The 12,693-nt window shown below is 40.4% G+C and overlaps 1 protein-coding gene across 9 annotated transcripts in view; it reads right to left on the bottom strand.

Annotated features, from left to right (window-relative positions):
* Positions 1-12,693, bottom strand: part of cobl (cordon-bleu WH2 repeat protein) — a 69,441-nt gene that overhangs the window by 21,779 nt on the left and 34,969 nt on the right. For all 9 annotated transcript variants that reach the window (XM_085422346.1, XM_085422345.1, XM_085422354.1 and 6 more), the window contains one exon: positions 12,390-12,572. In XM_085422346.1, coding sequence (XP_085278472.1) covers positions 12,390-12,572 — 183 coding nt within the window. The remainder of the gene's footprint in view (positions 1-12,389; positions 12,573-12,693) is intronic.

Below are 12,693 nucleotides of genomic sequence, written 5' to 3'. Positions count from 1 at the left end.
TTGGCTGTCTCTTTTTTGGTCTCCCACTTCTCTCCCTCTTTAGCATTCAAATATACGTGAATGCAGACATACCAGTGCAAGTGGACAATAGTTGAAGCTGCAATAGATGACTGACTGCTCCAGAAGATTGATGTGTATTTTTCTAAGTGTGTGTACGTGCCTGTATGTGCTGGCTGCAGAATTAAGAGTCAGGCCTGGTACAAAGGGAAAAGAGCAGTGGCCTCAATACACAAGCATATGCCCAACACTTTTCTGTGCAACTGTATGAGCACGAGCATGCACACAGACATACACTTACATATGCACCAAAGTGCACACACACATTAAAGGAACAGTATATCTCATACCTCAGGCTGAGCTGCTGTAGAGATTAGGGGGTTGTTACAGGCTGCATGGTTAAGTGTGTGTTGCTCTCATGAGCTTATTGGCGCCATGACTGGGAACGCAGCATGTACTTAAGATTGTTAGAGACTGAAGCCCAGAACTCTGTAATATACTACACTCAAGGTCACACTATACATTAAGTTCAGCAGACTTTGCACTCTTATTATCTATAAACTATGTGTGTGCTGTTTAGTGATTCTCCATTTTCAATCAGACTATCTGTATTCTCAGTGCTGGCTGTTTTTCAGATTTATCACAGAGTGTTTCAGTATATTCAAGCTTTTTCATTATATACCACGGGGTTGGCAAAAACAATGTCAAATATAATTGACAAAAGGTAGTAAGTTCATCCACATCACAGTATAATAATTTAAAAATTAATATATGTGAATATTAGCAATACTAACTATTTCCATTTAAATTAAAATTAATTAAATATATATACATATTTTACTCCGTTTGTACATTAAACATTTTTTATTATCACAGGCAGCCAGATACATTTTGAGGTATATTAAAGTGGAAAGCAGAATTTTGTTTGTTCTACGGTAAAGTTACCAGCAAGACCACAACAAAACAAAGAAAGAAAACAGGTTTCTCTCTGCAATGATTTTGTCTCAGAAGTGCATTTAAACTGAATGCTGTACATTGGGTCAGTTTGTATGTCTCTAAACTTAGAAAGCAAGTGGAAAATAAAATAAATAACCTTGTCACATGTTTGATCAAAATAATTAATCACCACATTTCCCTGACATTACGCGATTTTATTTTTAAAAAACAAACAAAAAACATATGTGATACATGTGAGCAGTTTTTAAGGGGAATGGACATTTACAGAATGAAGCACAGAAGGTGATACGTGGACAGTCTGCTGTGTCAATTAAATTTTCCACTCCGTGGTTTGGAAGGCAAAGGGCCCCATGTCAGAGCATGTTGATCAGATAGGGCCACCCATGGAGGCATCATCCTGGTAGCGTGACCATTCATCAGTTGTTTTTGAAGGACTCTTGATGGGTGAAGGCCTTTGTGACAGGGCAACATAACAAGAGTAATGTGGAACGTGAAAAGGATATAATGGATACATGAGAGGGGGCTGCTCTGTATTTGTGTGTGTCTAAGCACATCAGCAAGGATGACGTCATTGTGTATGTATGTGCTAATGAGAGACAACAAAGCAGCTGGACTGTCTTCGTCATCGCTCACTTTCCTGTACTGAACTAAAATGTGGAAGAGTGTGTATCAATGTTGACAACCACACGCTGCAGTCGTGTTTCTTATGTCGAATGCCTTTTAAGACAAGGTCAGCTAGGCACACTTTATTTGGTAAAAGCACACCACTGCTAGTCTTTGCAGTTTTAGGTTTTTGAGCCAGCTGGCATGTGATCAATCAGGCAAAAACTACTGTTTTTATTACTGCATTAATCCAAGACCGTAACAATAGGAACAAATCAGATGGTCATTGTCCTCTTTAGCCCAGATAATGCATACTCTGGCTTTCTCTGTGACTCCTTATTTTCTCACTCACAGTTACTATCAAAGCACACATTATTTGAAACCAGGTTAGACATTAGCAGAAAACCCAATAAATATCTTCAACATGAGCTCTTTTATGACATTTCTGTCATCACTGTAAGGACAAGATAGATAATATCGCAGAATATTCTGTTAATAATTTACATACTTTAAAACATAGTGATTAAATGCTGGTAGTCACGATTTTTAATATAACATACAGCGCAAGTCTTTTTAACTACAGGGAGTGCAGAATTATTAGGCAAATGAGTATTTTGTCCACATCATCCTCTTCATGCATGTTGTCTTACTCCAAGCTGTATAGGCTCGAAAGCCTACTACCAGTTAAGCATATTAGGTGATGTGCATCTCTGTAATGAGAAGGGGTGTGGTCTAATGACATCAACACCCTATATCAGGTGTGCATAATTATTAGGCAACTTCCTTTCCTTTGGCAAAATGGGTCAAAAGAAGGACTTGACAGGCTCAGAAAAGTCAAAAATAGTGAGATATCTTGCAGAGGGATGCAGCAGTCTCAAAATTGCAAAGCTTCTGAAGCGTGATCATCGAACAATCAAGCGTTTCATTCAAAATGGTCAACAGGGTCGCAAGAAGCGTGTGGAAAAACCAAGGCGCAAAATAACTGCCCATGAACTGAGAAAAGTCAAGCGTGCAGCTGCCAAGATGCCACTTGCCACCAGTTTGGCCATATTTCAGAGCTGCAACATCACTGGAGTGCCCAAAAGCACAAGGTGTGCAATACTCAGAGACATGGCCAAGGTAAGAAAGGCTGAAAGACGACCACCACTGAACAAGACACACAAGCTGAAACATCAAGACTGGGCCAAGAAATATCTCAAGACTGATTTTTCTAAGGTTTTATGGACTGATGAAATGAGAGTGAGTCTTGATGGGCCAGATGGATGGGCCCGTGGTTGGATTGGTAAAGGGCAGAGAGCTCCAGTCCGACTCAGACGCCAGCAAGGTGGAGGTGGAGTACTGGTTTGGGCTGGTATCATCAAAGATGAGCTTGTGGGGCCTTTTCGGGTTGAGGATGGAGTCAAGCTCAACTCCCAGTCCTACTGCCAGTTTCCGGAAAACACCTTCTTCAAGCAGTGGTACAGGAAGAAGTCTGCATCCTTCAAGAAGAACATGATTTTCATGCAGGACAATGCTCCATCACACGCGTCCAAGTACTCCACAGCGTGGCTGGCAAGAAAGGGTATAAAAGAAGAAAAACTAATGACATGGCCTCCTTGTTCACCTGATCTGAACCCCATTGAGAACCTGTGGTCCATCATCAAATGTGAGATTTACAAGGAGGGAAAACAGTACACCTCTCTGAACAGTGTCTGGGAGGCTGTGGTTGCTGCTGCACGCAATGTTGATGGTGAACAGATCAAAACACTGACAGAATCCATGGATGGCAGGCTTTTGAGTGTCCTTGTCACGGTCCGCTGTGACAGACCGTGTGGAGAGTGTGTGGAGGACTCAGGTGCGGACACGAGTGACACGGGAGTAAACTTTAAACAAAAGCGAGCCTTTTATTGTGGCTGGTAACGCAAGAGAAACAAACAAGAATAAGGGCAGCTCAAAAGCAATAACTAAACAGAAACCTAAACTGGGAATGAACTAAGGTAAGGCTATGAATACAACAGACCGGGCATGGAAACATGGAGGGTGGGAACACAGACGACGCGACACAGACTGTATGAAACACAGAGACTAAATACACATGAGGGATGATCAGGGGAAGTGGATGCACACGGGGAACACAGGTGACACTGATAATCATAACAAGACACGGCAGGAGTGAACGTAACACTGATGGGAGATGGGCAAAGTAAAACAGGAAGTACACAGAGGTTCAAACAGGAGGAGAGAGAGCACGGGGAGAACGCAGACATAACGGGCTGGGGAAAACATAGAATAAAACACAAAGAGAGACGAGGGCTCATAAATACACAGAGGGGCACACAGGGGGTAAGAGTCACGAAGGGAAAACACATAAGGAACAACGTAACAGATCAACCCAGGAAGCATGGCCTAAATAAAGAACAAAATACAAAAATACATGAAAACTAAGAATACTGGGCCCACATGGCCCAGGACCATGACAGTCCTTGCAAAGAAAGGTGGCTATATTGGTCGCTGATTTGTTTTTGTTTTGTTTTTGAATGTCAGAAATGTATATTTGTGAATGTGGAGATGTTATATTGGTTTCCATCCATCCATCCATCTTCATCCGCTTTATCCGAGGCCGGGTTGGGGGGGCAGCAGCCTAAGCAAAGAGGCCCAGACCTCCCTCTACCCAGCCACCTCCTCCAGCTTATCCGCGGGAACACCAAGGCGTTCCCAGGCCAGCCGAGAGATATAATCTCTCCAGCGTGTCCTGGGTCTGCCCCGGGGCCTCCTCCCGGTGGGACATGCCTGGAACACCTCACCCAGGAGGCGCCCAGGGGGCATCCTTGTCAGATGCCCGAACCACCTCAGCTGGCTCCTTTCGATGTGGAGCAGCAGCAGCTCTACTCTGAGCCCCTCCCGGATGGCCGAACTTCTCACCCTATTTCTAAGGGAGAGGCCAGCCACCCTTCGGAGGAAGCTCATTTCTGCCGCTTGTATCCGCGATCTCGTTCTTTCGGTCACTACCCACAGCTTGTGGCCATAGGTGAGGGTAGGGACGTAGATCGACCGGTAAATTGAGAGCTTCGCTTTTACACTCAGCTCCCTCTTCACCACGACGGACCGGTGCAGCATCTGCATTACTGCAGCTGCAGCCCCAATCCGTCTGTCGATCTCCGGCTCCCTTCTCCCATCACTCGCGAACAAGACCCCGAGATACTTGAACTCCTCCACTTGGGGCAGGAACTCATCCCCGACCCGGAGTGGGCACTCCACCCTTTTCCATGGCCTCAGATTTGGAGGTGCTGATCCTCATTCCCGCTGCTTCACACTCGGCTGCGAACCATTCCAGTGCGAGCTGGAGGCCCTCACCCGATGAAGCCAACAGAACCACATCATCCGCAAAAATCAGAGATGAGATTCTGAGGCCACCAAAGCGAAAGCCCTCTGGGGCCTCTGCTAGACGTTCCCAGCACACCCTCACTACGCGTTTAGGTGCACCAGGTCTGTCCAGCGTCCTCCCCTGCCACCTGATCCAACTCACCACCAGGTGGTGATCAGTTGACAGCTCAGCCCCTCTCTTTATTTTATATTGGTTTCACTGGTAAAAATAAATAATTGAAATGGGTATATATTTGTTTTTTGTTAAGTTGCCTAATAATTATGCACAGTAATAGTCACCTGCACACACAGATATCCCCCTAAAATAGCTAAAACTAAAGACAAACTAAAAACTACTTCCAAAAACATTCAGCTTTGATATTAATGAGTTTTTTGGGTTCATTGAGAACATGGTTGTTGTTCAATAATAAAATTATTCCTCAAAAATACAACTTGCTTAATAATTCTGCACTCCCTGTATGACATTATAATTCCAAGTAACTGAATCACAGGTGAAGAAGTAAACAGTCTAATCAGTTTGATCAATATTTTATATTTAGCTGCCGTCACCCGTAGTATGTCCCTGTCAGGTTTCAGATGAACAAATAGATTTAAACCTCTAATCTAATAAACTGCAATATTCTAGCTTTATGATCCATTAAAACTGGGATGCAATCATTTTAATTTGCGGTTGTACTAGATAAAAATGTAAGCTCAGATACCATGCTGAATTATGGCCATGTTTTCTCTCCCATTACACATTAACTCACACATTAACTCAAGAGCTGACTGTGCTAACTCTGCGTAGTTCTGATCTGTTTTAGGACCAAAGGTTTCCCAACTCAGGGTTAATCAACTCAAGAGTTTAGGCTTAGGCTCAGAGTGTGTTAAGCCTGCTTCCTGGAACAGACCCTGGTTTCATACATAAGATGTTTTGACAGCAAAGTGCAAACAGATCTTGTCATATATAGGCCGCATGGCAGGGGCACATATTCCCCTAATCCTGGCCCCTAACTAATACTAACACAGCCTTAAGGTTCAGTACGTTTGAAAGAATGCTTACTGTGCCATCTTACAATACTTTAGCCACAATAATCATATCACCTAAGAGTCCGCTGTGGCGAAAAATTGCAAGTCATGTCAGGACAGGACCTTATGTTATTTTAGAAAGAAATCCATTGATTCTATTTGAGTTTGCATTCAAAGAGGATAAATGATTTGATCTTAGACGTAACAGGAACAAATCTGTGATAGAAGCAGGCTCAGAGAGGGCAGCTGTTGAACTTAAACACATGAGGTGAGGGGACAGTTAACAGCCTTCCCCTTGAACACAAACTTGGAACTGGACACAGGAAAAGAGTGTAAAAACTGAAGGCTGTAAAATTAAAATGTAGTCAGCTAAGTTCGAGGAGTTTAATTCTATGTTTGCATTTTTTTAAACTTTTTCATATACACATTTTTTTTCCACTTGTAAATTATGTAAATGTACTACCGACGATGGTGCAAATGTCAGACACATTTAGACTGAGATTAAATAAAGTTTTCTGTTACATGCTTTGAACATCTACGTCAAAGCCTTTCTGAACAAGTTTGTAAAATGTATACTGTCCAGCTAGAGCCAGACACCTGCTTATATTGGCCATAGCACACGTCAATAAAATTGACAGCTCCAAAGGAAAGTTAATGACAGATCTATAGTATACTGGATGATGTATTTGCTTTGTCACTAGTATAACATTCTTTTCCTTCTTTGCTCAACTTCTTTAGAGCATGTGGAGTGACACAGTGGTGCCATACAGCACACAGGATATCTTACCAAATAAACACATTTTCCTTCTTTTATTTTGCTTTGTTTTGCTCGCCTGTTCTTGAATAGATCTCGCATGTCTTTTGAGAGAGAGAAATGAAGAGAAACACACAAAAAAATCCATGCAGGAACTCCACACATATCCAATAGCAAACAAGAAACTGCTGGGTATGTACATGCATACATGCCAAAAACCAAATTTATGGGCACTGCAGGGCCATTAATATGGAGCTGGTCCGCTGAGTACTACAAGCAGAACTGCGAATTAAATTCACTTTATCATTTGGTGACAGAAGTCCAAAAATGTTTATTACAATTAAATATATAAGCGGAAAAAAGACATAAAAACTGAAAGATAAACTAGCTGTAGGTAATATATTTTAAAACATTTGAATTTAGAGACAGCCTGCTTACACGACCACGCTTTATAATATTTCTGTCCTCTGAGCTGTCGTGTAGTCCTCCTGCAAGGTGAGGGTGGTGCTAAGGACATGCCAAATAGAGTTCATGCTGTACTGCATTTTGGAAACATGACCCCACAGCTAATACATTGTTAATGCTGTACAACTTAAACACACACCTAATACTCATATAAGACTGATGTTACCTTATTTTGACTGTCTCTGCAAACCTCTCACCAAAGTTTCTCACTTCTCTTTATCACCTCTCTTACTCTCTACTTCAAATGTCCTAACTCTTCGTGTACACACAGCAAAAAAATGTGTTTATTCAAGACGTATCTCCTTTTTACGGGCAGTGAAGCAGAGAGCTCAGAATTTCTCTCAATTTCTCTGTCACACGAGGCAACACAGACACGGCTTTCATCCCAAACCACAATAACAGATTGCCTATCACTGCTGGAAAAAAAAACAAACAAGGTTGTGTTTCTCTGAGCTCGATGTTCCAAAACATAATTCAATTAAGTCTGTCTCTCGTAAAGACATACACAGATTGTTGACTGTCGAGCTGGAAAATAAAAAAGACAAAGCTGTAACTTCCCTCCATGCTGGAGTCATTAACTGATCAAAGAGCATCTAATTCTCCTATAGCAGAGAATTGTTTTACATTCATCTGGAAATGTGACACCAATCCCAGAGTGTCACTTTTATTGCTGTATATAAATAAAAAATATAAAATAATATAATAAAATAGCTGTTGCCGTCGTTACAACTAGAGTTGGATGCTGACAGCCAGCTTTAATTCCTACTTTTCATTAAAAAGAATAATCAAAAACATGAATTTGCACTTTAATTAACCAGCAATCACTGACTATACCAGTGTTGCTTAGTTCCCTAACAGCTTTACTGAAACTTTGGTCTCTTGTCTATTGTAATCTTTGCAGGGCAATGAGTGTACTCGTCCAAAGTTCATATAAAAGAGGCACCTCTCTGCAATGTATCCCGAGTGAACTTTTAAGCTCATAGTAATGACTCATTAAAAATGTTGCATAATCAATATATTGAGCTAATAGCGTAGCTCTGAAACAGCTCTTCATTATTCAGATCAAATAATATATAAGTAATACAAACTAGTTTAGATAAAACTTATCCTGATTACATACAATTCAGTTTTAAGGCCTCTATAAAAAAGGAAAAACAAGGGACAGGGCTTCAGTTAAATCAGACCTTCCCAAAGTGTGGGGCCTGCAGAGCCATTGCAGGGGGGGCGCAGTATGAAAAGGAAAAAAACAAAAAAACCCAACAAAACGCTTGGACACTGCTAGCATAATGGACAGGTTTTTGACGGGGCGCCCACACAAATGCAAAGCAGGAGATGAAGCATCGCTGAATATGTTTCCAAACCAACTTCATTCTAAGCCAAAGACTAGAAAATATGGTGAAGCATATCTTCCCTTTGGTTTCACCTGCACAAGTGCCAAGGTAGGTCTCCCCTGCAGAATTGGTTTTCCCTTCGTCGGGAGCAGCGCTGGGCTCTTCAAATCACGGACAAACAGTATCCCACATTCTTGATTTTTAGTTCACAAACACTAGTTGTAATGACTAACTACTCCTGACACTTTGGAGATGTTAGCTCTGTATACAGTAAAGTTACAGTGGGATACAAATAACATCAGGCTGAGCCTGCCACGATTTGTTCCCCCGGTTCAAATCCCGGACAAACAGTATCCCACAGTTGTTTATGTTTTTAAACCGATTTTGCACAGAGAGGCATTTTTTGAAAAATGTATTGATAGCAATGTTGAATATTATTACACAGAAAAAAAACAACTACACGTAAAATAATCACACCATGACGCCTCTGCTTTTGTAAATAGAGGGACATTAACTGCGTGTGTATATGTAAGCCTGTAAACCTGCAGATAGAGACAAAGTACTGTTAAGCTGACTATCTGTCATTCTGCAATTCATCTCATGTAAACAATAACGTGGCGCACAGCGTAACGTGACTCTAGTACCTCTGTATTCCTCGTTTACACGTACATGTGGACGAAAGGTCCAAACACATAGAAACAGCTGCATTTTCAAAAATACCCATGTAGGTGTGGACGTAGCGTAAAAGAGTTAGTAGTTTATTTTTTTAATACCTGTAATTTATTGCAGATTGCTTGTATTTAGTTAATTGTTTACTAATTGTTTGAGGTGTGAAATAAAGCGCAATGGAGCAAAATATGGGAGTGTGTGGTTAAAGGATGTGTTTGCGCATGCATGTGCAAACACATCTGGGAACCACTGAGTTAAATGTTATATGCATCTAATCATTCTCTGATCAGTCACTGGGGATAGACACAGAGGGTGTAAACTGGTGCTGGCTTTTCAACACTCTGACCTTTCATGTGAAGAATGCTTTATTTCCATAGTCAATAATCAAGAGAGTCTGACCCTCCTAATTTTGTCATTGATTTTAATCAAACTATGTTGCTTGTATGATACAAATGGCCACACATAATGATCTCTGGTCTCTGATGTCTATTTAAAGCCACTTAGCTTCATTATAACAATCTCATCATTCTTATAGCTTATACTGCAATGCCAGTGTCAATTACTGTCTTGTAAGTCATAATTAGTTGACTACCTAAGCCTGTTTGGCGCATAGGGAATTCTATAATGAGGACAGCTGTCACAGAGAGCTGTCCTGAGATGACCTGTGTCCTGTAAAAACTGCCTATGACTCTCAGAAAGAACGCACGGAACGCTGACTCTGTTAAATTTACGGAAAATACGGAAAAGGTCAGAAAGTTTTCAGCCATCTGAGAACCCCCGCCCCCCAGAGTGCAGCTTTGATAGTAACTGTAAAAAAAGCAAATAAGCAAAAAAAAAAAGAAGAAGATGTTTTTCACTGGTTAGTCATTGTTTGGTTGTGTAACAAAGTCCCAGAAAAACTCTCCAATGTTTGTTACAAAGTCAATGACTGAAAGAAAGAATCTCGGGTTCTTAAAAAGAAATTCATTAACTTCTGGATTCTATTTTAATAATCGTACATGCCCACAGTTTCTAAAAAGAAATTATTTAAAAAAAAAAAACAACCTGAAAGACAAAAATACACTTTCCTATTTTGTGTTTTTATTTTACATAAAGACGCAAGCTCTGTATAAAATGCACTGGCATTTTTTTTTAAGATAATTTGTATTCTAAAAACATAGGTAAGAATAAATGATCAACATGCAAATATATGATAAATAAAAGTTTATCATCTATCCAGTTGTCCTCATCATCAAACATGCACGTTCACATGATCTCATGTGTCATAGAGTCAACTACGTGCTGCAGAACTGAGAAGATATTTTCACGGCATGTCTGAGTAAGCAAAATATAACAAAAAAAAATAAAACAAAATAAAAATGAAAATAAATAAAATATAAAAAATCCCCACATTTGACAACTGTTTACTTCTGCATTATCCAAAGCTATTTGGGCCATTTGCTCAACAAATAAAATTTATGGTGTGACATCTGTTTTCACTGGAGCTTGAACTCATCTACAGACATAAAAGTTTGCAAGTCCCCCCCCCCCAGTTTAGCACCCCACCCCCTCAAACAACTAATGTAAATGTGAAAGTACAACTTTTAAATGTAATGCAAACTGATTTAACATCTGCAGTTGGACCACATATTCAAGAACTAAGAGCTCGTTAATGCCAGTGTCCTGATATGCCCTCAGAAACTGTCCTGAGAAGCCTCTCTGCTATGGCATCTTTTTTAGTCACCTTCGTGAAGCACAAACATGCCAGGCATAGCGCTAAAGCCTGACTCCTTGCACTTCTGTTGCGTCGTTACACATAGTCTGTTTTTTTAATCAAACAACCCTTTAAAGTCCCTTCATTCATTTCTAAGTGACTATCTCAGTTTTATGTGTTGTTTTTACTCTGTAAAATGTGTGCACCTGAACTGTCGATAAAACAATCTAAACACATCAAAAATATTCAAAAACAAGGACACGTGACAGGTGACCTGCACCGCAGTAGGACCTTGCATTACGATACATGTGATAGGCTAACAGTTTAGAGAAGGCATACGGAAAAAATGAAGAAATCTATTATTAGACTGTCCATCAAGTCCTCAGATAACCTTCCCAACTCTAGCTTCTCCTGTGAGTCTGGGTGGTGTCTGGTTATTTGAGCCCTGGTATCTGTCATAACTCTTAATCTGACAGGTGGACAGATAAATTACCATCTCTGTCTGCTCAGCAGCTATAAGGAGCCTATGACTCAGAGTCACAAAGGACTGCAAAACACAGGAATATAAAATATCTATATTTACGTTTCAGTTATTCTAATAAAGAGGACACCAATTTAGAAGGTGAGTTGACACTGAAGGTGTATTAATGTCTTGTCAAAGGGTCCTCTTGTAGTTGTTCTGCCATTATCAACTAAAGGACACAGATAGCTGAATGCTTTGGCTGACTTCTGATAAGTTAACTTGAGGTAAACACAAAGTTGGATGTGGAATAATGAACATTGATTCTCGTGGCTATGTGGTATTTTTGTCTTTAGTGCTTTAGTTAATATTGTTTATTGCATATTTAATGTTTTGAGAACAAGAGACTGTGAATCAAATCTTTTAGGATTGTATTTGCGGCCCCCTTCAGTACACACATTATTTCTCAGAAGACTTTTCTACTCCATACTCTGCTCTTTTTTGAAATAATTAAGCAAAAATCCATTAAATGCTTAGATGCTGAATAATGTTCTTTAAGATCACTGGTTCCTTAAAATAAATAAAACCTATTATCAGAGGGAGGGCAGAAGGATGTTGGTTGCTAAACAACATTTAGTAGCATGCCTCCATAACAGAATAATAAGACTGCAGGGAGTTGTTGCTTATTGTAGACAATACAGGTCATCCTGACTTTGAGGTCAGAATACCTAAAGGAAATTCTGCATCACACTGATTGCAGCTTTCAAATATACTCCATCGGGTCAGTGCTGAAAGCTGAGAGTTACTGTATTTGCTAGGATGCGGATTTTCCATAAGATGCACAAAATTAGCTGTGTCATTAAAATGATGCCAATCATGTTGAAATTGTGTTTTTAAGTAATGTGCATATACAGTGCATCTTTATATAATAACTAATTTCATTTGTGTTTCCTGGTACGACTTACTGCTTTAAAACACAGGATATGGATTCAATTTCACAACTCACAATTCCAGTCCAAGCGTTGTCATGAAACACAAACATAAAGAGCAACACACATAAATCTGGCACAGGTTAAACTGTTTCCTCACCTGACAGCTTTCAACTGTAGTGTGCTCCATCCTGGGTGCAGGGGCAGGAGGCGGTGGTGGGGCCCTCCTCTTCTTGGTCTCAGCCTTGGGAGACAACCTCGGGATACTGGCGACAGACTGAGACTGGCCCAAGGTGCCGGACCAATTAGGTCCACTGGAGAACCCAGATACTGTGGACACGTCCTGTGGGTAACATGAAAAATAAAAGGAGAGGGAATCAGACTGACAAATGGGAGGAGGAAACATGAAAAAATGTACAAATTTAAGAGTTTGAAAAACATTTTTGTAATTAGTTTAAAGCAAG

Source organism: Rhamphochromis longiceps, linkage group LG11 (assembly GCF_057381845.1).
Source record: "Rhamphochromis longiceps isolate RC_006_pf linkage group LG11, R_longiceps_female_GT1.1, whole genome shotgun sequence".
NCBI lineage: Eukaryota > Metazoa > Chordata > Actinopteri > Cichliformes > Cichlidae > Rhamphochromis > Rhamphochromis longiceps.
The sequence above is the reverse complement of the archived record's forward strand: the minus strand, read 5'-3'. Positions and strand labels throughout refer to the sequence as shown.